We start from the raw sequence: 22,984 nt of genomic DNA on the forward strand, positions 1-22,984 counted from the left end.
AAGTGGATAATAACTGCAACTTGTTTTTTGGATGGTACTGTGGCCTACCATATTCAATTAATAACAAATTTTACGCTGTTCACTACAAGTCCAGAAGTCAAGTGCAAGAAGAAGAAAAGAGAGAGTTGGTCAGTAACAACCGATATGTTTTATACTGACTCTTATCTTTATTTTTGAATCAACCACAGGTGTATGTGCGTCTATCATTCCGTTCCCCGATCACAATCAATCACCTCGTAACACTTACCAGTCCGCTATGGGCAAGCAAGCTATGGGCGTATATATCACCAACTTCCATGTGCGAATGGATACACTCGCACACGTACTTTATTATCCTCATAAGCCTTTAACGACAACGCGTTCTATGGAGTACCTGCGTTTTCGAGAGCTACCCGCTGGTATCAATGCGATCGTGGCTATTATGTCGTATACAGGCTACAACCAAGAAGATTCTGTTATCCTGAACGCTAGCGCTGTTGATCGTGGCTTTTTTCGATCCGTCTTCTATCGCTCGTATAAGGACTCGGAGAGCAAACGTATGGGCGATCAGGAAGAGACGTTCGAGAAGCCTCATCGCGACAGTTGCCAGGGTATGCGAAACGCCATTTATGACAAGCTCGACGATGACGGAATCATCGCTCCGGGTACTCGTGTATCTGGCGATGACGTTATCATTGGTAAAACAATTACTTTGCCAGAGAATGATGATGACCTGGAATCGACAAACAAGCGATACTCAAAAAGAGACGCGTCAACATTCCTGAGAAACTCGGAAACAGGTATTGTCGATCAGGTGATGCTGACTATCAATAGTGATGGCTATAAGTTCTGCAAGATCCGAGTCCGGTCAGTGAGAGTTCCACAAATTGGTGATAAATTCGCTTCACGCCATGGGCAGAAAGGAACATGTGGAGTTACCTACAGACAAGAGGTATTGTTTTTTCTTAAATTGCAAAGTTTCATCCATTTAATGAGTAAAAACTATATTGCTATGTATGTGTGTGTCGAATATCCAAAGATCGCTTCGAATTTTATACGCACACGGGTCCGGTCAGTCAATCTGTAGTCCAGCCTATTATCCAGTTTTACTGTTAATAGAATATTTTTGTGTTACATTCGTGATTAGAGAAAAGAAGCAGTACTTGCAGTTTTAATGTTAACGCTAATATAATATAGCGCATAAAAACAGTTAAGCAGCTGCCTGCGCAGACACATTATCTAGATAAAATTTACTTAAATATCGTCTTCAAATCGCCTATTAAAATTTATTCCAATTTTTACTGCGATTCCCTTGGCCCTTCCAGGACATGCCCTTCACTGTAGAAGGTCTTACTCCAGATATCATCATCAATCCGCACGCCATTCCATCGCGTATGACAATCGGTCATCTTATTGAGTGCCTTCAAGGCAAGGTAGCTTCGAACAAAGGCGAAATCGGCGATGCAACACCATTTAATGATGCAGTCAACGTACAAAAGATCTCTAACATTCTTATGGAGTACGGGTATCACTTGCGAGGCAATGAAGTCATGTACAATGGACATACGGGTCGGAAGGTTAACGCCCAAATTTTTCTCGGGCCAACCTATTATCAGCGACTGAAGCATATGGTGGACGATAAAATCCACTCGAGGTATGATATCATTGCTGGGGCCATACAACAACCTGTTCGTAGTTCTATTAATGTGGTTGCGCTTCCGCTTATTGATCTCTGTTAATTATTACCACCTTTGTTACGTACATATATTTATTTATGTAGCCCGTCTTCAGTAGTCTTGAGTTTGTTGTGTCCTTGGATAGCTCTTGTTGTCTATTGATGTGACGTTGTTTGACATATGCGCTTTGCAGAGCCCGTGGCCCAGTTCAGATTTTGGTTCGCCAACCTATGGAGGGCCGTGCACGTGACGGAGGTCTGCGTTTCGGCGAAATGGAGCGTGATTGTCAGATATCTCACGGCGCTGCGCAGTTTTTACGAGAAAGGCTGTTCTTTGCCTCCGATCCATACCGCACGCACATCTGCAACATTTGTGGGCTAATCGCTATTGCCAACCTTCGTAACAATATCTTCGAGTGTAAGGGCTGTCGAAACAAGACGCAAATCTCACAAATCACATTGCCGTATGCTTGTAAATTACTCTTCCAAGAACTTATGTCAATGAATATTGCTCCTCGAATGATGGTACTACCAACGAAGAAATGATTTGAACCAAACTGATATTAAATATTTTGAATATAAAAATTTAACCGAGTCGTAGGTGAGGTTGGGAATAAGCGAAAGGTATATTTGAAGAAAGATGACATCATTGACGAAATTCGATATAGAGTGAGTGGAGCGCTTATTGTGATTTTTGGTGACCTTGGTAGAGCATGGATAGGAAGAACTCTACGATCATTTCTTATCGACGAGGCGCATGGAACGTTGTGTGGACCTTAATCCGCGAAGAGCTGACAAACCTTAATACGAATTTCATAATTATTATTTAGGCAAACTCATGCACAGAAAACTAATTTAGAGTATGGAATTTACCTGAAATTTAATAATAGTGATAGAGGTGTGAATATCTTCGTTCAACCGTTTTTGGTAATGATGTGTGTGTATATAGCTACATTTTGTTTTTTAACGTTACCTAATGCTGGTAGAATCACAACTTTCCGAAAAGAGTTATCACATTCTTTACACATCATTATCACATGAATATTACTGTAATATTTAATATTTTATATGTTATTATATATAATAATAATAAATAAACAAGTAAATAAAATATCGCATGTGATTATATTTTTTAGATATATATTATATAGAATTTTCGAGTATATAAATGAAGATATTAGGATGATGCAACTAAGCAGAAGTGGCTGTCCTTATGACAACAACGATGCCGTTATGCATATCGATTACGATAACTTCCTAACTTAAATAGCTAAATAACGATAACGCTAGCTGAGTTGTTATTTATGTCCGTGCATAGGCGAGTCTAGGTCATTCATTTTTATAGGTTCCTCAACCCTGACTATCTAACAGATTTCTTTATTTCAAATAAGAGTTCATATTCCAGCCCTACACGGGCGCAAGGTAAGCTTTTCTCAATAAATGATGTAACAAAAATTAGTGTATTTATCTGGAATACACGAAAGTATGGGTGTGTCGTTCTTTCTTGCAAGCTATGTGCACGGCCCTTCTGTTCGACATACGCTTCTGTCACGTTGCTTCCTTAATTCGGACAGGTTCTGCAATATCCTCGCACAATAACATTTGTTCTAACAGTCAATAATTTGGCATATACATGGTGGATTCCGCTGTCTTTAAGAAAATTTCATCTTTCAATTAACTTTTATGACCCTAGAGTCGTTTTAAAAGCTCTTATGAACACCAACAATCAGAAAATGCATTTAATTTAACGAAACAATTAATCCGTTTGCGGTATGGGAGACAAACTGCATGAATGTATAGATTACATTAGATATGTTTTGTTATTTAATGACTTTCTACTAAAGCAGGTTATTTAATTTCTAATGTACTTTGTGGTAAAAACTTAAGCGTACAATTACAGGTCTGTTACATTACGTATCGCTTTGTTGTTATGATGAGTTAATGGGTGCTATTTATTGTACATATGCTGTGGTTGCAGTACAATCGAGGCGTAAGCTATACACGAGGCTCTGATAGTAGTTTTCTTCAAACAATTTTTGACCCCAGTTTTAGTGCGAGAGGTATCCAAGACGCAAAAGTGGGTTTATTGCTGCTTTAAAATTAGTTGTGTCGACTTAAATGATATTACACCGGCAGATCCTCGGCTGCTCTCGCGATCGCCTTCAGTGGCATTTCTTCCTTTACATTCACTAAAAACTTTTGTTGCCCCTTCCTTAACAGCCGCGGAGCAGAAAGTGCTATACTTAAAGCTCCTATAGGTGCAGTAATTATGATGGCCAGGATACTAACTGTGAGCACCTGCAAATAAAGGTAAGTAAAGCCTATTGATGTTGAAGTCGCAGTATTATTATCTGTCGCTATAAAGTATTATTATTTACAGTCTGCCTAAACGGTTTAATCGTATGAGTATCGAAAAAACAAACGAAGAGTTTGTGCCTCCCCTGATCAGATAATTCTTCGATATGTTAAGCTGGTGAAGAATATAGTGATTTGTTTGCCATGAATATATGGTTTAATCAAATAGGTATTTCTCTGGTTATATTTTTTTAAATCTAGGTTTATTTATCTGTTGTATATTATTTTAAAACCCTTTTTAAGTTTTAATTAATAAAGTAAAGACATTCACATAAACATACATCATATTGCGATAGTAATCTAAGTGATTCATGAATTTTTCTTTACTATTGAATGATTACTTACGGTTTCACCGTAAACAAGTGCACTTTCCTCAACAGGCTGTCCTTCATTTTTTAGGGAGCGTACCATATCCAAGGCAGTTGGCGCCAGAGCAGCTTGAACAGTCGCTTTGGGCAACCATGCTATACTCACGAATAGTCTTTCTTTTGGGGTGAGTGAGCTGCAACTGACGGCCAGGTACGTCACTCCGATACGGACCGATAGGCATATAATCAATGTGAGGCAACCAAGTAATATCACGTTTGGATCCAACGATGAAACGCGAAATTCAAGGCCAATCATTGCAAACAGTACCGGCTGAAAATTACGATCAACACAATTAACAACGAAATGTATAAAATTAGTTGTTTATTTCTTGTAAAGTGTGGTATCTCAAATTTTATTTATTCATTTTTTACTGGGGGTAGTCAAAAACTTTATATATACGGGTCAACAACATACTTCCAATATCACAGATAGCTGAAAGAACTATATGAAATTGTTTAAAACATGCGTCATACGGTTTACGCGAGTCATGGTGAATTCGTAAAACTAATTTAATATATGTACCAAATATATTAAAATATCATATATAGAAAAAGTATTATATATATAAAGATTTGACACAACTTCCCCCTTATCTGGAGCACCTACATGCGTCGTCGGGCTTATGGAAACCTGGTTTCCCTCAGAATCTGTAATCGATCAATGTACGGCGAAGCAAGTGACAATATGTGTGTTAACTCGGCTTTTGTCTTTCAATTCGTTGTTCCGCATCGCATCTGGTATAAGGAAATCCCCACCAATGTCTGCGATTTTTTGCTCCCATTGCTTAAGGTTGATCTTAAAGGTTTCCGTTCGTGGGGGCTTAAAGCGATAGCATAGGTCCTTGAGCGAGTTAACTAGAAGACGTGCGAAGCGCTTTTGGGTCAGAATATTTAGCCCTAATGCTCTTTTTAACAAGGAGGCTTTGACGAAATTTAAATAACATCCTTTGCTGTAAGATATTTCCAAATGACGGGGATCTTATACGTTGCAACCAGAACTTGTCGCACGTATTCAATTCGTATCATTACATCGACTGCATACAGACTGACTTCGACTGATTTCCTTGGCTTTCTTGTTAGATCAATTATAGCGAGAAGGTTGAGCACATTTACAGGGATACCCGCCTAGGCCAGCGTGGGCATAAGCCTGTTCCTAGGCACCGAGTCCAAGGCTACTTTGAAATCGAAGAATATCGCGTGAAGTGGATTGCGCGGCGTAGCTGATGCTTTCTTGATGTTGACCATCAGGATGATACATGCACTTCCTGTGGAAAGTTTCCTCTAGAACTTATGCTACTCCGTTAGGATGATGATATGTAACTGTCTACTTGCTCAGTCACTAAATCCGAAATAAGTCCCTAGTTATAGCAAATACGTTTCATTGTTATTTCGCTTCGCGATAACGCGGTTGGGTCCCTCTTTGTTTTAGAAATTACTAATACGGTAGTATATATCCTTCGGACATGAAACATATTAGTATGTAAACATTTTACTAAATGGTGCTGTTCAGCACACAATATTGTTGTTTATGTCATGTATATGTTTTTCGACAGATCGTCTTAAAAACGGAAACTAAAGGACAAAGTTCAGGTTTTACTAGACTGTAAATCTGAAGGCCATTTAAGCTCTCCGTGTAAGGCTTCAGGTATAATATAACCACGGCCTATGCTTCCGGGGTGACTGTAAACCAGTGAATTTCAACCCGATGTTGTTTATAAGTTTTGGCATTAATTACGCTGAGTACAGAAGAAACACTGCGACGTCTAAGCGTCGCGACAGAGCTTGACGTTCGGCAGTCTGCACAGATGCGACTTCGACAGTGAGTTTTATGGCCATGTGCACCATCTGAGAGAAAAGAATTTTCACACTGAAACTTTATTCTATCTCTAATTACGTTCGTTACAAATATAGGTAAACTAACTTCCTGCGTATTCTAGAAAAATCGGTGTCGAGGTGGGATTAAGTACCCAGCAATCAAAATCCGCGAGCTTGTGCGGAAGGGCCATAGTGCGGCTGCAGCAGATTAATGAGCTTTTCCACCAATAAGTGCGTTGATTCCAAATCAATCGACCGAATAGGGGCTACTATGAGACTTAGTCGCTGGACTTCAGGCAGTGGCGTTATTCTTTAGTAGGTACAGCATGAGGTCGCTTATCTTATGATTGTAGTACAGGGGTATGCCTCTACAAGGGCGGTCTAGTCCGCTGCTCTTCATTGCAGGAAAATGAACGAGGTAAAAACCCGGTAAGTTAAAAGGGCTAGTTATCTAGGTCTGCGTTAGTACGAGGATGTGCATTCACAGCTCCTAAAGAAGAGAGCCCGAATTGCAACTCCTTCAGAATTCCATGTGTAATTTTTAGCGTTTTCTCAAGGTTTGCCCTTACTGCATACTCCGTGATCATTTTCGCGAGCGGCTGTGCTGATTCGAGGTGTTGCATGCTGAAGGCGGCCTTCCGGTCATCGACTTTGCCAGAACGTGCTTCACGAAGTCCTTGACTATTAAAGAGGGTACGAACAGTAGACTTTAGTCCAACTGTTCGGCTTTGTGTTCCCTATCCTATTGTCGATTTTTTAACCGTGGTCTCGCTTAGCTGGGATTAATGTTCTCGAAGGTGACTCGGCTGTTGGAACGTTCAGGCTTAGGGAGTCCTGTTGAACCGGCTGGACTTGCTGTCCAAGCCTCTTGCGCTGATGTCACCAGTAGCGCTTGGATATCCATCTTCTGACTTTAGAACATGTAGACTATGGTATATAACAATATTTACAATTATTTTCCCTTATTAGTCACTATGTAAAGTAATGAAGTTAAATTAAGTTTAATGGCATTTATTTTTTTTATTAAAGCTAAGTTCTGACGGCTTCCGTTTGGGGGTCAATTCAATTGGGTCGGAGTTAACAAATGGCACTTCTATTTGCCAAGGTAGGGTTAACATATATTTAGTTATGCTTTACTAAACGAAACACGCAGGGAATCGTTTTATTATTTGTGAGAAAAGGCTAAACTGATTTGTAGTAAACAAGGTTTTTCTTGTTCTTCAAGAGCATCAGCAGTAAATTTTTTACTAAGTATAAGTACTTACCTCAGACATGATCCAGAGGTACTTTAAGACGAGTGAACAAGACACGATCTGCACCACATCATTGGCGTCGCATAAAATACTCGCTTGTCTCTTCCATATGACCGCTGCTGTGGCTGAGGACGCGATGGCTACTAGAGGTCCTACACCTCCAAGACCAAAACGATTACTGATCAAGATACCAGCTATACCGCTGAGTACGATGTACAAAGCACATAAAAGGTCGAACTGAAATGCATAATCATCAGCTACATTAAATATTCAATTAAGTCTTTACTATATGCATCAACGCACTGCCGTAAGCGAAACCACGCTTAGTATTTGACTTATAGTTAGCATTCGATGTTTGTTAGTGCCTGGGGTTAATAAATGTTTAAAGTTTTATGGCCTCTGCTACTGCCATAGTTCAGCATTGCTTAAGACGGCTGGCCTTTTTCAGCATGAAACACACTGTAGCCACAGCCGGTTTCGAACCTAGACCATTTGACATGATCTTTGGTTTAATAGATAATCACGCTAACACTTCACTTTTACGAAGTCTAATGTTTGGAGTTCATTGAGTTCTCGAAGAGATTTCCCAGGTTCTAACTACATATGGCTATAAATAATCTTACAGATCACATCGAGTTAGCAGAATGTGTGGAAATAGTGTTTTCGATTTGATTCGACATAAGCATGCAACAGACTATAGGTAACGCTAAATATGTCGATTTTTGATGCTGACCATTTTACTCTCAATATTTCTGTTTGCCGGAAGGCCGTATGCGATAACGAAGCCCAAGAGTACACCGCAGATGAGCCCTAATATTGCTTCGGAAGGCACGGATAGCAGGGTCCACAAGACGGAGTCTTCAACCATCGCCTGAAAGAGCATTCCAGAAACAACTCCGAATCCGGTGATCGCCGCCACGTCGTCAAACGATGCTGCCGCCATGATTAAAGTTGGAATGCCCTTGTCTGTGCCTAATCGCTGTTGATTGAGTTCGATCATGGCCGGAACAATTACTGCTGGCGATACGGCTGCGAGCACAAAACTATCACCAATCAAGAATAGGACAAACGACCAAAAAGCATTTCGATAATCGGTAACAAAATCGTTACAATTTTTAAACTAAATTTTTGCTTTATAAATGTGGATTTAAGATTAAAAAGATTTTTCAGATACATATCACATTTACAAGCAGCTCGATAGTAGTAATTCTAGCATAGAGCGTATATCTAAAAATGTCAAGAAGTAATAATAATGCTGGGATTCTAGCATTCATTGTTAACTCCAACTCACCCAAGCAGCAGAGCCCAGAGAAATGGAAGGTCGAGAAGATAGTGGCCGACGAACATAACCATAAAGGCCTCGGCAAAGCAGGGAATGAATGTCAATCGTATGCAAGCCATACTTAGCTTCTGGAGTATTGTCAGATCTAATCCTATCCCAGCTGTAAATGTATACAATAGTTAGTGCATGTATGTGTGTGTTTATAGGAAAAGAAGTAATTTGCAATGAACCGGCTGCTTGTGCTGCAAGGCATAATCATTTTGCCCGGCTCTTTAACATACTGGGACTAATTCATTCATTTAAAACCCATTACGCTCGTTATATTACTTTTACCTTACGGACCTCTCAACAGAATGATGGCAAGTGCCACTGAACGAAGTTTTCCGGGTATTTCAGACGGGATGGCAACTAAGTCGAAATTTGCGAGCACAGCTCCTGCTCCCATCATTCCCAGTAGTGGCGGTACACGTGGCAATAACGCGGTAGCACAGCCAGCAATGTATGCGATCGTCACGGTGACAACAAGTTGGACAGAGAGTAAAAATTGTGCGCTTGGCAGAGCACCCCAAAGGGCTCCGAGCAGTGGCAGTGTGATAAAAATCCACCGCAAACGTTCCAAATAATTCGGACGCGCTGAAATGAACGAGCGTTGAGGTAGTACTATAAAATTTGGATGTTAACCGTCTAATTATTAGATTCCGAGGTCAGGCAGACTGCAGCATTTTACTTAGCAACGCAAGAAGAATTCCTTGCAAAGACATCAGGTACAAGCAGGGTATGCTTTGCCTTCACCTAAAAAAATTCTTAACCTTCAACGTCACCCAAAACCGTTTTAAATTCGATACCCCAGATCTCAGTCTGACCTTACTAGGATTGAGAGTTATCTGAAGCAATACTTGTGGTAATACAGTACTCTACGTAAAATCCGTGACAAAGGAAAAAGGTTGACTCGTCATAAATGTAGTAGTCATCCGTTAATGTTAATTGTCACGTCTCATTCACAAAGCTTCATATTAGAATTGCTTGAAAACGGTTATTCTTATTGTCGCTACAAAACTTCATTTCAGGATATTACAAATCCGCTTACTCCATATATCATCCTAGGACTAACGGTTCCAGAACTTGTTTTCCTTAAAAAAGTCGGAGAAACCAAGAGGTGCACTGAAGGGTGTGTTTGGACATGGGTTAGTTTGATCCGTTGCATATCAAATAATATTAAATTCAGTTTCGATTTAGCAAAGAGCGGTCGCGGTCAACCTAGGTTCCCGAAAGTCGATGGAGTTTGAGCTGTTAGTATCTCTTGATCTCAGTGCCAAAAAATGGTAACTTAATGATGCAGTGGGGACAGAGGGCAAAGCTATCATTTTTTGTTAGTATTTTCTGTGTTTGCCGCTGCGGTAGGCAGGTAAACGGACAGTCTGAACTAGGTAATAATCCTAACGCGAGATACGGTCGGACAAATCTACATTTTGCTATATACCAGCACTGCACAGAAGGATCAAGGCAATCAAAGGTATCATTCTCATATAATCTTCTCTTTATCCTGTAGTATCGCAGCCTAGAGGCCTTTAATAAGCGGCTCCTATTTTAAATCGTAACGGTCTGCCAAACTAATTACGTGGTGTGCCAGGCCACAGTGAATAATTTCGACAGCGGCGAACGTACGAGCTTGGGCGCACACTTTGTAGTACAAATGACCCTACTACCTATACCGCTATTCGTCACTAATGGTCCTGTTGGACAGGTTAACGCCTGAAAAGAATGTTTTCCCGAGTCTCGCGACACCCGGATGGAAAGGGGGTACAGCCGGGGATCCGAACCCTGTCGAGCATAGAACGAATATGGATGTCTCTGTAAAAGAGGAGGTAAAGAGAGAAGCCGGTCATCTAGAACGTACGATCATCAAAATGTGGGTCAAGATTTCGTGCGTAAAAAGAAGAGGGCTGTCCCCACATTGTTGAGGTCGGTCACAGGAATGGTCAAATTAGCTGAGAAACTCGATGTTTATTTAAGCGAAAAAGACAAAGGTGGTTCTTGGCTACACAAACACATACACGGCAAAATGAAAAAAAATGGCGTACAAAATAGGAAAGATGGGCCGGGACAACGAACTTTTTGACAAGGTGACGTTGGAAAAACCGATAAAGTAACGTGTATACTCGAAAAAATGCAAATTTGGGTGTCTAATGTCATCAGGGTCCTGAGAGACACAGGTAGGTTTGGGATGAGGGATTGCAGCTCTGATGAGAAGCATTAGCTTTTGCTAGATTGAAAGCGGCCTAAACAAGGCTACAGGGCTCCGAAGTTATCGTAACGTGATACGCATAATCTGGTCTGGGTAAACATGACCACCCAGTTCAATGGGCTGAAGGGACACTCGGTCGGACTCACCTTTAGTTTGTACCATACAGGAAGTGGATAAGGTTGAGATTATCATATCTAGGACGGCAGTAGCTCCAATCCGCCTAGGACAAAAAAGACTACATACCATCTCAGTGAAATCACCGTTTTGAGTTTTACATCGGGCATCGATGTTACGCATCCCATCAGACGACTGGCTCCCAGTACGAAACGAAGTATGTTTATGCCCGGATTCAAAACTAGACTACAAGACTATAAGGTTTTTTGCGAAATCCTTAGCTTAGCAGACTGCCTAGCTAAACGTATACCCGAAAATCTGTTACTATGCGTTATGAGTTAAAGTACGGGAAACCACGGGCTTCTCAGGAGAATTGCAGTTGGTGCGACTTACAAAATGCATCTGCACCAGACGATCACAAATAACAACAATAAAGGGACACCTAACACTGTTTCGAGTTTTATGATACCGAGAAATGTTAACGAGGACACACCCTTTGCAAACGTCTTGAAGCTTCAGCGGGATGTGGATCTACTGAAACACAAGATTAAGCTTACAGGAACTAAAATTCTAGAATAAATAGAATGAATGTAAAGGAAGGGTGTGTGGCAGTATCTCAAGCTTTTATTAAAAAAAGAAGATTATTAAAAAAAAAAGATCGATCGTCGTTAGCCAACCTTTACCTTCCACGAGCGCCTATTAATAAGAGCCTTGCAAAGGGAACCTCTGCTGAAGCAGTTTCTAGGCCCATCGTCGACAGACACTGGGGTCTACAATGACCATCTCTTTGTCAGTAAACCAATGAAGGGCACTACGAGCTGTTGGTAGACCATAATTTGGTTTACAAATTCTGCAGTAGAAAGCAGAATAATAGCACAAGGCAAATTGTGTATAAGATAGACTACGTGACCGAACGAGTTACGGCGCCGTATTGTCCATGGTGTTAAAGAATGCTAAATCACTTACTAGTAAAATCTCGGCATCGACGAATAACAAGTTTGAGTTGTCTGCAATGTCTGTTTCCTCAAGACAAGCTGCGAAAAGCGATACCTTCGATACAGCAATGAACTCCAAATACCAAAAACAGCAGTGGAAACGGCACAATAGCTTTTTCTCAGCGAGAATAGCGAAAGAAAAAGGCAAATGGACAATGATTGGAATCGTCCAGGTAAACTGAAACAGAAGTGTAGCTTGTCACAGTCTGGGGGGTTACTTTTGCGAGCCTGACACTGGTTTAAGAACCAATCGGCAAATGACATGCAGTTCCGATGGCACAACGTGCATGAAAGTTAGAGTAAGATCGCAGCAAGTAATGAAACAAGGGAAGGGTCCTTCTAAGTACAGAACGTAAGTCTAGATCGCATTGACTCTTGTTATTCAAATTTTAATAAGACTGTAGAAAAATTCGAACCAAATTTTCACGGCGTATTGAAGTCGATTACTTAAGTTGCTCTAGCAGCTATTGTTGAATACTGACGCGACGACTGAGGTATAAGGAGCTTGTAGGTCAGATAAGAGATCTCGGCAGATGCTGGATCCAGAAGTGACCACGCAAGACCTAGCAAGACTACGGCGTGCCGACTTTTCGAAGCGACGCGGGTTCCTAGTTTGTAGATCTTGCGGGATGTGAAGTGGATCAGGTGACCCATCTTCATGTCTAGAAGGTGCTCAAAAGATGGAAGTACTGCGGTATTGAGTTTTCTGTGCATCTAAGGCGAACAAGCGGCGGTCCTTCTGAGGGAACGTCGCTGGTGGACCTAAGAAAAGAAAGAAAAAGGGAAGCTATAAAACGGTAGGTGCAGAAATATGAAGACTCGTAGAGTAAGATAGATCCACGATGACTCTGGGTGGAAATCTGCAGAGTAGGAGGATATTGTAAGATGAGTGAAAAATGGTGTTCTACGAGTGGCGAGAGCTGACCAGCACGTAACCGACACAAAAGGGAGTTTGAAGAAGTTGGACTTGGCAACAATCTGGACGCAGTCCAAGAGGCTATTAAGGACTGTAGGAAGAAAAAAAACAACGGAACTTAAAATAAACGTCAAGGATAGCAAAAAAGACTAGTGGAGAAGCTTTCTAGTAGACTAGTAGAGAAAATTTCTCCAGTTATTCGGTTGCAGACACAAAAAGATTTGTAGCGTCGCTTTTATAAATTCGTATGAGAGGAAGCGAGTACCGTGAAGAAGAGTATTTAACCAAAATAAGAGAACTAAGATTCCACCCGCTACGAGCGCAAAAAGAATGTATCACAACTTGCGTATTAAAAGGGGTAATGCGCCGGGCACCAATAGAATACCGGCCGTGGTTACAAGGACTCTTTAAAAGGACTTCCCTAACATGATCGCTGTAGTTGCCACGTAGATTCTCAGCTCCAGAAGAGAATCAAAAAAAGTAAAGTCGTACTTATCCTCAAAGGTTAGAGTTTCTACAGGACACTGGCGAAAGTTATCGAGGAGGTTAGTAGGACAAAAGAGCATAGTCGAAGAAGGAGAACTTCTGTCAGACAATCTGTATAACTATCAGAAACATAGATCAGTGTTGACAGCAACTGATAGGATAAAGCGAGGAAAAGCTCAAATAAAGCAGGAAGATTTTTTCTTGCGATCCTTCTTTGAAATGCATTTAATAACCTGTCATAGCAAACAGCGCTCACATGTTTGAAGAAAGAACTTCTCCAGTGCCTAGTTCCTTTGATCACATATTACCTATAGAACAGTTTGCTGGTTAATGACGAAATAATTTTTTATATGGCTGCCGCAATTCTTCAAGGCTCTACCCTGGGCCCTCTCCAGCGAATCCTGGCATATGATGAAATGTTAAGATTAAGCAATCTTTCTTTTAGTTGGAAATAATTGCTTATGCAAATGGCTTGACTGCTACAGCTAAAGCCCGGAGGAGTACCAAAGAAAACATTAAAATAGATCTTAATATGTATAGGAAAGCACAGGCTATTTCAAGCCGGTCCTAAGTCAGTAACTACTGTATTAATCGGCAAGAAAAAAGTACCAGCTTCTCACACTCGCTTTGGATACAAGTGAATAATTTCCGGAAAAATGGTGGAATACGTGGGCATACAAATGAATTATAAAATGAAAAAAGTGTACCACATTAAGCAAGCTGTCACAAAAGCAACTTAACCCTTTATGGAAATTGTCAGAACACTGCTAAACATGTATAGACCATGGGAAAAGAAGAAAGGGCTTCTTACAGCAGTAGCAGAGTCGATTGCACTTTTCAGCGTATTTATCTAGACATTGTCCGAACTTATGGAGGTTAAGGTCAAGAATCGATTGAAAAGTGTTCAACTTACCCTTACACTCACTAAAGGTTATCCGAGCCTACTACAAGTTTAGGACAAACACGACTTGGCAAATATTATTCCCTGAGATATGGGAGTTCTAGAAAGGCACATGCTTTAGTACGATACGATAGATGTTGCGGAAGGCAAAGTCTTGAAAATGTGGCAAGAACGGTAAGAGGCAATTCATAATTTTGCTTCGGAAACAGCATTAAGGGACACCATTTTTAACTTACAGGCCTGGCTTGTATGTCCCGGTTGAGAACTTAGTTACTATTTTACACAGATTCCATTAGGCCACCGAGTGTTTCGAAGTAATCCTCATCAAATAAGTTGAGCCCAATTAGGTCTTTGTATCCTGTGCACTGCTGGCATGGAAAATACGGCATACCACATGCTGGCGACGTGTACGGCGCTCGTTTACATTAGAGAAAAGCACATGGCAGGAGAAATGGGATTATCTGTAGGAAACAACATTAAGATCTTCGTAGTCTTCATCATTCAACCACTAGAGTGTTTTGGGGCGGGTGAAATTCCGGAAAAAAATTTGAAAAAAACGTCTTGCGGTGTTATGGCTAAGCAACACGGCGGACGATGCTTTGTCAGGTTCATAGCCCAGGGGGGGCTAATTCGACTAGTAAGTTGGAGCGCGTAGCAGGAATGACCTCGACCTAATGACCCGGTAGTGCTAGCTACTTTCTCCTAACAGCTGGGTTGATTGGGAGTGAACCTCGATAGAGAAATTGAGAATCAGTGAGCAATAGTCTTGACGGGAGTAAACCCAACTGGCAAAGGTAAGCCTCACATTCATCCCACATACGATGGTGCTGGTCTACCATAAGCTATAAAAAATAAAGTAATACCAGGATTTGCTGCTCAAACTAAAGGGCATCCTTCATGAGGCTTTGACGACTGTTCTATAATAACCTCATTGGCAGTCTTTATAAGCATTTAGAAATCTGTTTATTGAATAATCTCCTATACAGAATTACGAGTTTGGAGAGATGGGATACTTGAACGTTAGCTGTGAATAACACATCGGCTTTATATCATAGTCCGAACTCTGTTCAAATACAAAACCATTCCGTTCGTTTTACTGGAAATCCTTCGACCATCGAAACCGCTGGATTTACCATTGTAAAACAGATACGGCCCTCAGCTTATATGTTTTTAGTTATTATAGGCAAATTTATCTGTAAAGGCTGCAACAAAGACTTTCTCGATGTAGGGGAGATTCCGGAAAGAGGCGGCTGGTGTCATAGTAGACGGACGACCGAAAAGAGAATACTGGTGACTTTAAAAATGAAGTTGGAATTGACTCACTGAGCCGAGCAGACATTTATATCATCTGAACTGGAGTCTTTGTCACACCTATGTTCTACGTAAAAATTTTTATATTAAGATTCAAAGTAAGAGTTCGATTGTTTAGTAAATAAATCACTCGGCTTAATTATTTACTACAAAAAACAGTTGCGTTATTTAAGAACTGAAAAGGATCCGATCATTAGACTAGCGTAATTGACAAAAAGACGATAAAGTCGTATTAGTTCTACTGTCCGACATTTTTTTTTTGTACAAGCAGCGTCTTTTCCGTTATTTGTATTCAAAGTATGAAGAGTTCAACTCGGCGAACTTTGATAATACTAATCACTATAATAAGAGGAGATCTTCGAGGTTTCAACTAACTAGAGACAACATATATACGTGACAAATGAGAATAGCAACACCGTAATGGAATAAACAAATAACAAACAGTTTTAACAGAGTTCTGAACAGAGTTCTGAGTTCTTTTTCATACCTTCAGAAAAAGCCTTCGGTAAACGTCGGGGAGATTTTCGAACAAAATCTGCTTTTTGTTTCACAGTTGAGTCTTCGGCAAGCAATCCTCCAATCTCTGCAGGAGAAATCAGCGTAATTGATTCTGTCTCCAATTTTGTTGTAGTGCTAAATCTTGACGAAACTGATTCCTCCACTTGTCCTTTCTGTTGAGACTCCGTCGGAACAGTTGCTGTGGCCGACGAAGAAGTCTCAGACGATGCGTCCAACCATGTTGTTGACGGGCTGACCTGTTTAGCCGCATTATCGCGTGACAGTATAATCTTCGGTGGGGCTTCTTCTGTAACATTTAACTTAGGAGCAAACTTCGTCCGTACAATAAATGGGGCTGTGATTGCTGACTTTAGAAAGACGCTCTTCATCGTGCGCGCAACATGTCGACCCACTAACTGAAAGCACAACATGACAAGCCCACGATAGGGAATATTTTGGCAATATTGCTAATTGCCCAGGCTACTGCTTTCATTCTGATCGGGTTGAAAAGCGGAGAATATCGACCGCAAAAGGGCTACAAATGTCATGAATGCTAGTTGAGGATGAGATGATGCTCCACGACCAATTTGGTACTTCCCCACCATCAAAACAAGATCTGACGTTTTGAATAATATTGCTTCTATAGTAACAGGTTAACTTCCGTGGAGCAATTATGGAAATTAGTTGATAAGCTTAGTTAGCACACGTACATTTATTATCCACGAACGAATCTACAAAAAAGCTCCCACCATTGTTGACAGAACCGAAGTCAACAATAGAACTGTAGCACGATACCTTTTCATACGAAAAACTTTCGTTTGTTTATTACACCTCTTTCAAATGCGTAGAAGAGCAAATGATGCCTTTTTGGTATAAAGATGACTTCTGGCGGTTAATGAATAATTCACGGGTCGTAGGCATTACTAATGTCATCACCTACGGAATGAATCTACCGTTACTTAAGGTAGTACAAAGAACTTTAAAACTCGTGTGCCAGCATGTGGAAAGGATGCTCATTTTCCATTTGAGATTTTAGAAATACGATAAAATCGAACACATTCGACAAGCGGCAAAACAGAGGAACACACAAAGATATGAGTTTTTCACTAACGTGGCATCGTTCATCAAAATTATGGTTCTGTTAAAACTTTTAGACAAAATTAAACAGCTAAATATAATAGAAGCCACCTTTTGATTACACATATGTGTAGCCAAGACACGAATACTTATCACAAACACATGCTTCGACAATTATGGCGTTAAGACGTAAAGTTAGTTCTAATAACAATATCGGCATTGTAATGGTAATAACAATATTGATCAATTTGAAAGCGATCAACGAGGAATAACGAAGCACACAATGACATTGATGCTATTAACAGTACGAAGAGCCTGTAACTGTTGCACCTTTCAGGTTTAAAGGGGCTGTAAATAATAGGTTAATAAACCGTTAGGATTGTTTAGGTTTAAAACTCCTTAAGCACCGTTGTTTATCGCTGTGGTCAAAAGCCAAGCGAGCGCACAACGGATGCGTACAATTCTGTTAAAGAAATATATCGCCCACATTGGACCTTTGTCTTGCCTCAGAACAGGTAGTCGCAACAGAACGTCTTTGAAGCGTATCGAGCGTCATTATGTTTACATAATAGCATTGTGGCCTAGCATAATGTATGCCCTGAAATCAAAAGCAATGAGTAGCAATGTTTAGTTATCACTCTTAAAACAGCGTGTTTTATTATGTGGACGTGTCAAAAAACATCTCACTTGTCTTAGAGTCCGCTTATCTCTGTCAGCTATTTTTGTCGGACACTCGTCGCCTGTAACCATAAGTGGTGTTTTTCGCTTAATACATCTAGCTATCAATGATCCAATAACGAAAAGTATATTTTAGATAAAAGAAAAACCCTCATTTTATTATTTGGTAATTACATATGGAGATCACATGAGAGGACGGATAAGTATAAATTTGATGCTTAAAAAAATCAGCTATAAGAACAGTCAACGAAACAAGAAAAACTTTTTCCCTCAATTCCTTATCTTTTTTCGGAATTTCTAAAAAGTCGGAGCTCATCTGTCGATCATCTGAAAATCGGATTCCACATAGTTTTCATTACACTTTATTCGTAACAAAGTAATCGATCTCTTGATTATAGTATCTTGTAGTAAACCACATCTTTTATACAATTTATATATGGACGGCGAAAGCAAACTGATAATTGAACGTGATATTTCACCTAACGTTTCAAAAATACTATAGTGGTATAACACACTAATGCTCGTAAGATGATTATATCTTTCCCGGCATCATTCTGCAGTTATTCTGTCTGGAAACGTTTTGATGGAATTAACCATGAGCGACAAGCCGGTGATAAATCAGGGCAATTCTACCAAGTGTACAATAAATTAAAACGTATCCTATAAATATATCTTTTTTTGGTGCAAGTATAATCATTTGATTAACGCCTTCTTTTTAAATTTACTGCGTTTTTTGAACAGCTCTTTAAATATATGAATTACTTGACTATTACTGGGTTCTATAAGTAAAACCAGTTCTATATAGTTCACGCGATCAACACTACGATCAATAATTTTTGCTTATAAATCTACAATAATTAGATATAGCGCGATGGGGCTCAAAAGACTCACATATATCAGCTTTATGCATTTGGAAGGTGTTAAAGAAATCGCGCGGAGTTGTACGTGGGTCATTATTCTGTAGTATCTGTAATAGTCAACGGAATAGTTATGTTGTGCACCCAGAACTGCAACGCAGTAAGATATATTAGAGAGAAATTAAGATTCGTGCGCAAAAAAGGGAACCTGCGCTGGAAAATCAATAAAGCTTGATATAATTAAGCAACTAATACGTTATCAGTCCGTTCGAAACCCTAAAAAAGTAGTAATGAATCAAAAATGAAAAGTTTACGGCTCTATTGAATGGGTCAAAATAACTAAACATCAAAAGCTCGTAGATTTCCTGAACAGTATCTAGCGGTCAATATCTATTTCCATTTATCAGTTGTAAGGACTTTGCGTTAAAATCGCGTTTGGCGAAACTGCAGGGCGGAAGAGCTACGGTCACCGGCAGAACTGTCGCCATTTCGTGTTAATAAATGTAAAGCTGACTGAAGTATGACGCCAATCACAAAACGCGAATCATGTTAAATCTTGGACGCCACACAGTTATGCCCGCAAAAGCACGGTCGCTAGATTCACGTACCTCGCTCGATGCTAGACAACTAGACAGACTATTTTTTTAGAAACCCGTTATTTTACTTTTTTTTAGCTGCGACCGCTGTACCTTAACTAAGCCACTCACAATTTATTGAAAATATTCCCATGATGTGAATCCAGTCTATTTTTTTTCGGAATATGAAAGAAGCTGATATTTAGTGGTTCAGTAAAAGACTGATGCCAATTAATTTGATCCGTATCTAAACTTTATACTGTACTACTCTTACGACTGCAAAATAATTATATTGTTTATATGTATAAGCATTACAGGATGTACATTTATATAATCTTTGTTTATTATTATATGCTCCCCGCATATTCTACGACATAAAGGGTCTTCGATTCCACAAATTTCGCTTGTTTTTTTAGAGAAAATCTCCACAGCTTCGAATGAAACAGGTAAGATACTATCACACATTCAATATTTTCAATGGTCGACAGACATGCGATGTATGAAACACATATTAATACAGCGTATAGGTAATGAGGATTACAGTTATATACGAAAAGAAAAGCAATGCGGATGTCGCCTAACTATGCAGAGCGTTTAACGAACTATTCGATTTACTGTTTAATTTTCATAACGCGCTGAAGTTGAGACTCTAGCTAGAAAATTGAGTAAATTTTTGTTTCCTAATAAATTCTCAACGCTAAAATTAGTTAAATGTTTTACAAGAATACTCCATGTTGCTCTAAGGGTTTATATTAATAACCATTTCATATAGGTTTGCGTATTCATTAGTTAGTTTCAACAGAGTTTAGCTTGAAGCAATTTCAGTTAAGAAACTTCGATCAACCCAAACATAAGGCAGACAGAAAATTTTCTAAACCACAGAGAAACACAAATGAAATTGTGTCAGGCAGATCGACCTGTACTGTTATCTCACGTAAGTCCACGTGCGCAAAAAGAAGCCGAGGTAAAGAATATGACGGAGCGCATCAAAAATGAACGCCTCTTGAAGATTCACTCAATCGATTACATCGATCCTAACATCTGCTAGCTACCCGTTCACGTGACACAGCACACGTAAATCTATCTAGCCATGAAAGTTAGCATATCTCGATAATCAAAAGAAATTCTGTGATTTAATTTATATAGCCAAACTTAACTTACCAGCGGCGTCATTTGGTTCTGAAATTGATTCCTCCATTTTGTAGTGAACTACGAAAACGACATGATAAAAGTGTCTTCAAAAACCTGATAAATCATTGTAGCATTAGCAAGCATGATCCGTGGAACAGTTTAAAATTCTGGATGCTCTCTGAGCCTCTGCATCTTTGAGCGGTTAGGCGGGTATCGCTATCTTTAATCCAGTGTAGGTGCGCACGAAGCCAAGCATATGGTTCACTCTAATGCTAGCGTACTCGCTCAGACGATTTACACAAACAACGATAAGGCGTGCGACGATATTTTTCGTGTCATAGCGCGTCTGATGCAGCCTTTTTAATAAGAGAGAGTTAGTGTCAGGCACTGAATGTTCCTGTAGTCATTCACTTATCTGTAATCAGCAGCAAATATACGATGAGGCAATAAAGCAGTTTTAAGGTCTGTCTACCCAAACATTTCTTGGTCATCTTTTGACGCATAAGTTTCATAACACCCATGCTACACTACCTGCTTCCAAATATTAGACAGATTAGTATAACCATAACTACACCAATATGTACTTTTACATGCTACGGTCCATCAGTCGACTAATGTGGCTATAGTATAGTTACTTCGCTCTGAGTGTACGAAAAAAATCACATACTCATTAGAGCAGATACGAAATATATAGTAGATTCAGCTCCTTATGTGACCGGACGCAAAAACAGAAATCAGCTGATCGGGAAGCGAAAGGGAGGAACAAGGAAGGGTTCGGGCTGCAAGACGATTGTTAATCATCGCTCGTTTCCGATTGTCAGTAAGCTACTATCGGAAACAGAATACAAATCTGCGCCATATGAAAGTGCCATGTTTTAAATTGCTTGCCTTTATTGTGTATCATAAGCGGTAATTCAGCGACGCGTCGGTACAAATGGTTCGAAATATTAACTATGGTCTTTCATTCAGCTGTGATTTGAAGCTTCAACTGACCGCTTTCTGACTGTTCGATAAAAGTACATCTATTTAAGAAATTATCAACGGTAGCTATTATATTGATAACAATCAGAGGCCTCCAACGTAATTAGTAATATGAATTTTTAATTCACATTGAAATATATCGTCCGAAAAAGCTTGTCCTAAGCTAAAAATATTTCTTATAAAAAAATAGCGACCTGAGATGCAATAGCCCGCTAATATAAGTAATCCTTATGAGCGCGATCGTCCAAGCCGGCAAATGTACATTTTCGGCGTATATAGACATTTTATATTTAAAATTATTGTCAAGTCTTTGGCATGAATATCTCAATCCATTTACCTGAGAATTGTAAATCTTAGCAATTATTGCTAAATTAGAACTATCTAAATCGATAATACATCTTCTACTGGCAGAAGGTTGCTGGAACGAAAGAAATATTACTGTTACTCTTAGAGGTTAAACCTGGACTCACTTTAAATATCTAGTACAGTCGGTCATTGCACAGGGTAGTAGCAAAAACATAAGCTCATTTCTAAGCAGAATAAAGATTAATCTCTTTTTTATATTTACCAAGAGATACCAAATGCGAAATCTGTATTCTGATGTATTCTGAATCATTTTGATAACTTGATGGTTAGATATCTAAATATCATAGTCAATGCCAAGATTATTACTTGCGCAGTCAAAGCAATAAGTAATATTCGTTAAATACAAACAATTCCACTTAATCCATTTAGAGCGAGTGTGGCTTACCCTGTAATAGACGAGGACATATTCATTTGGCTTAGTTGTCTTTCATTTCTAGACATTTCAGTCTAGTCGGGGGTCACCGATTTTAATTTCGTGCGCAATTTGGCAAAAAATCATTATCATTTATGGACACTTATCGAATCCACGCCTGTCTATGGATGCTATAATTAGTAATAACTCTAAAAGTTTGTCGCCTTAGTTCGTGAAATAGGATGGGTTGGAGCATCCGTGTATTTCCACTCGACGTCCAACATAAAAGAGCTGCTATACCGCTTTCGATCTCTGTAGAAAGGCGAGGTGAGAAACGACCATGTTGTCAGAACGTGACAACTTAACTAGCCAGATTAACTAGAGTATAGAATGTGCACATAGGGCGCAAATCTTGCCGTATACTAATTAAAAAAAACGCATTCGTGTCTTGGAATATAGTGAACGAGCTGCTTTCGAACACGACATGCTCTGCGATAGCATTAAGTGTATGGTATAGTTGTAATACAATGAAATGAAAATCATGAAAATCTTTGTAATGAAGCTAGTAGTGAAGTGTCGAGTCGCTTCTCTGTGATGATATTTTAGATGATAGTAATATTACTATTTCAAGTCAAGTAAAATAGCGGGACGTATTTGGGCAGCCGACAAGACGTGAAATGTACGATGACACTTAAACTGTGCTAACCCTATTATCATACTTCTAATACAGAAAATACAGACAATGTGTGAGAAAAAGGTAAAAGTAAGTTAGAC

General features: G+C 39.6%; 2 protein-coding genes across 6 annotated transcripts in view; one reads left to right on the plus strand and one right to left on the minus strand.

Moving 5' to 3' along the window:
• The window catches only part of Polr2B (RNA polymerase II subunit RpII140), a 10,920-nt gene extending 8,153 nt beyond the window's left edge, over positions 1-2,767 (plus strand). Inside the window, exons 6-8 of the mRNA XM_022851005.2 lie at positions 189-931; positions 1,305-1,633; positions 1,849-2,767. Coding sequence (XP_022706740.1) covers positions 189-931; positions 1,305-1,633; positions 1,849-2,200 — 1,424 coding nt within the window. The 3' untranslated portion in view covers positions 2,201-2,767. The remainder of the gene's footprint in view (positions 1-188; positions 932-1,304; positions 1,634-1,848) is intronic.
• LOC111270658 (sodium/hydrogen exchanger 9B2) lies at positions 2,761-22,416 on the minus strand. Of its 5 annotated transcripts, none has more exons than XM_086972570.1 (10): positions 22,244-22,416; positions 20,542-20,926; positions 16,183-16,609; positions 9,070-9,360; positions 8,737-8,887; positions 8,179-8,488; positions 7,458-7,682; positions 4,355-4,648; positions 3,785-3,952; positions 2,761-3,231 (listed from the first exon to the last, which is right to left on the minus strand). In XM_086972570.1, exons 2-10 carry the CDS (start codon positions 20,551-20,553, stop codon positions 3,166-3,168), a joined length of 1,944 nt encoding a protein of 647 aa, XP_086828696.1. In that variant the 5' UTR covers positions 20,554-20,926; positions 22,244-22,416; the 3' UTR covers positions 2,761-3,165. The 5 variants fall into 5 exon arrangements, 4 of the variants coding, with proteins under 4 accessions (XP_086828696.1, XP_086828694.1, XP_086828695.1 ...); XM_086972568.1 differs by lacking the exon at positions 22,244-22,416 and adding an exon at positions 21,179-21,271; XM_086972569.1 differs by lacking the exon at positions 22,244-22,416 and adding an exon at positions 21,096-21,168.
• Between the last annotated feature and the right edge of the window lie 568 nt (positions 22,417-22,984).

This window comes from Varroa jacobsoni, unplaced genomic scaffold, assembly GCF_002532875.2.
Source record: "Varroa jacobsoni isolate VJ856 unplaced genomic scaffold, vjacob_1.0 contig00046, whole genome shotgun sequence".
Lineage (NCBI taxonomy): Eukaryota > Metazoa > Arthropoda > Arachnida > Mesostigmata > Varroidae > Varroa > Varroa jacobsoni.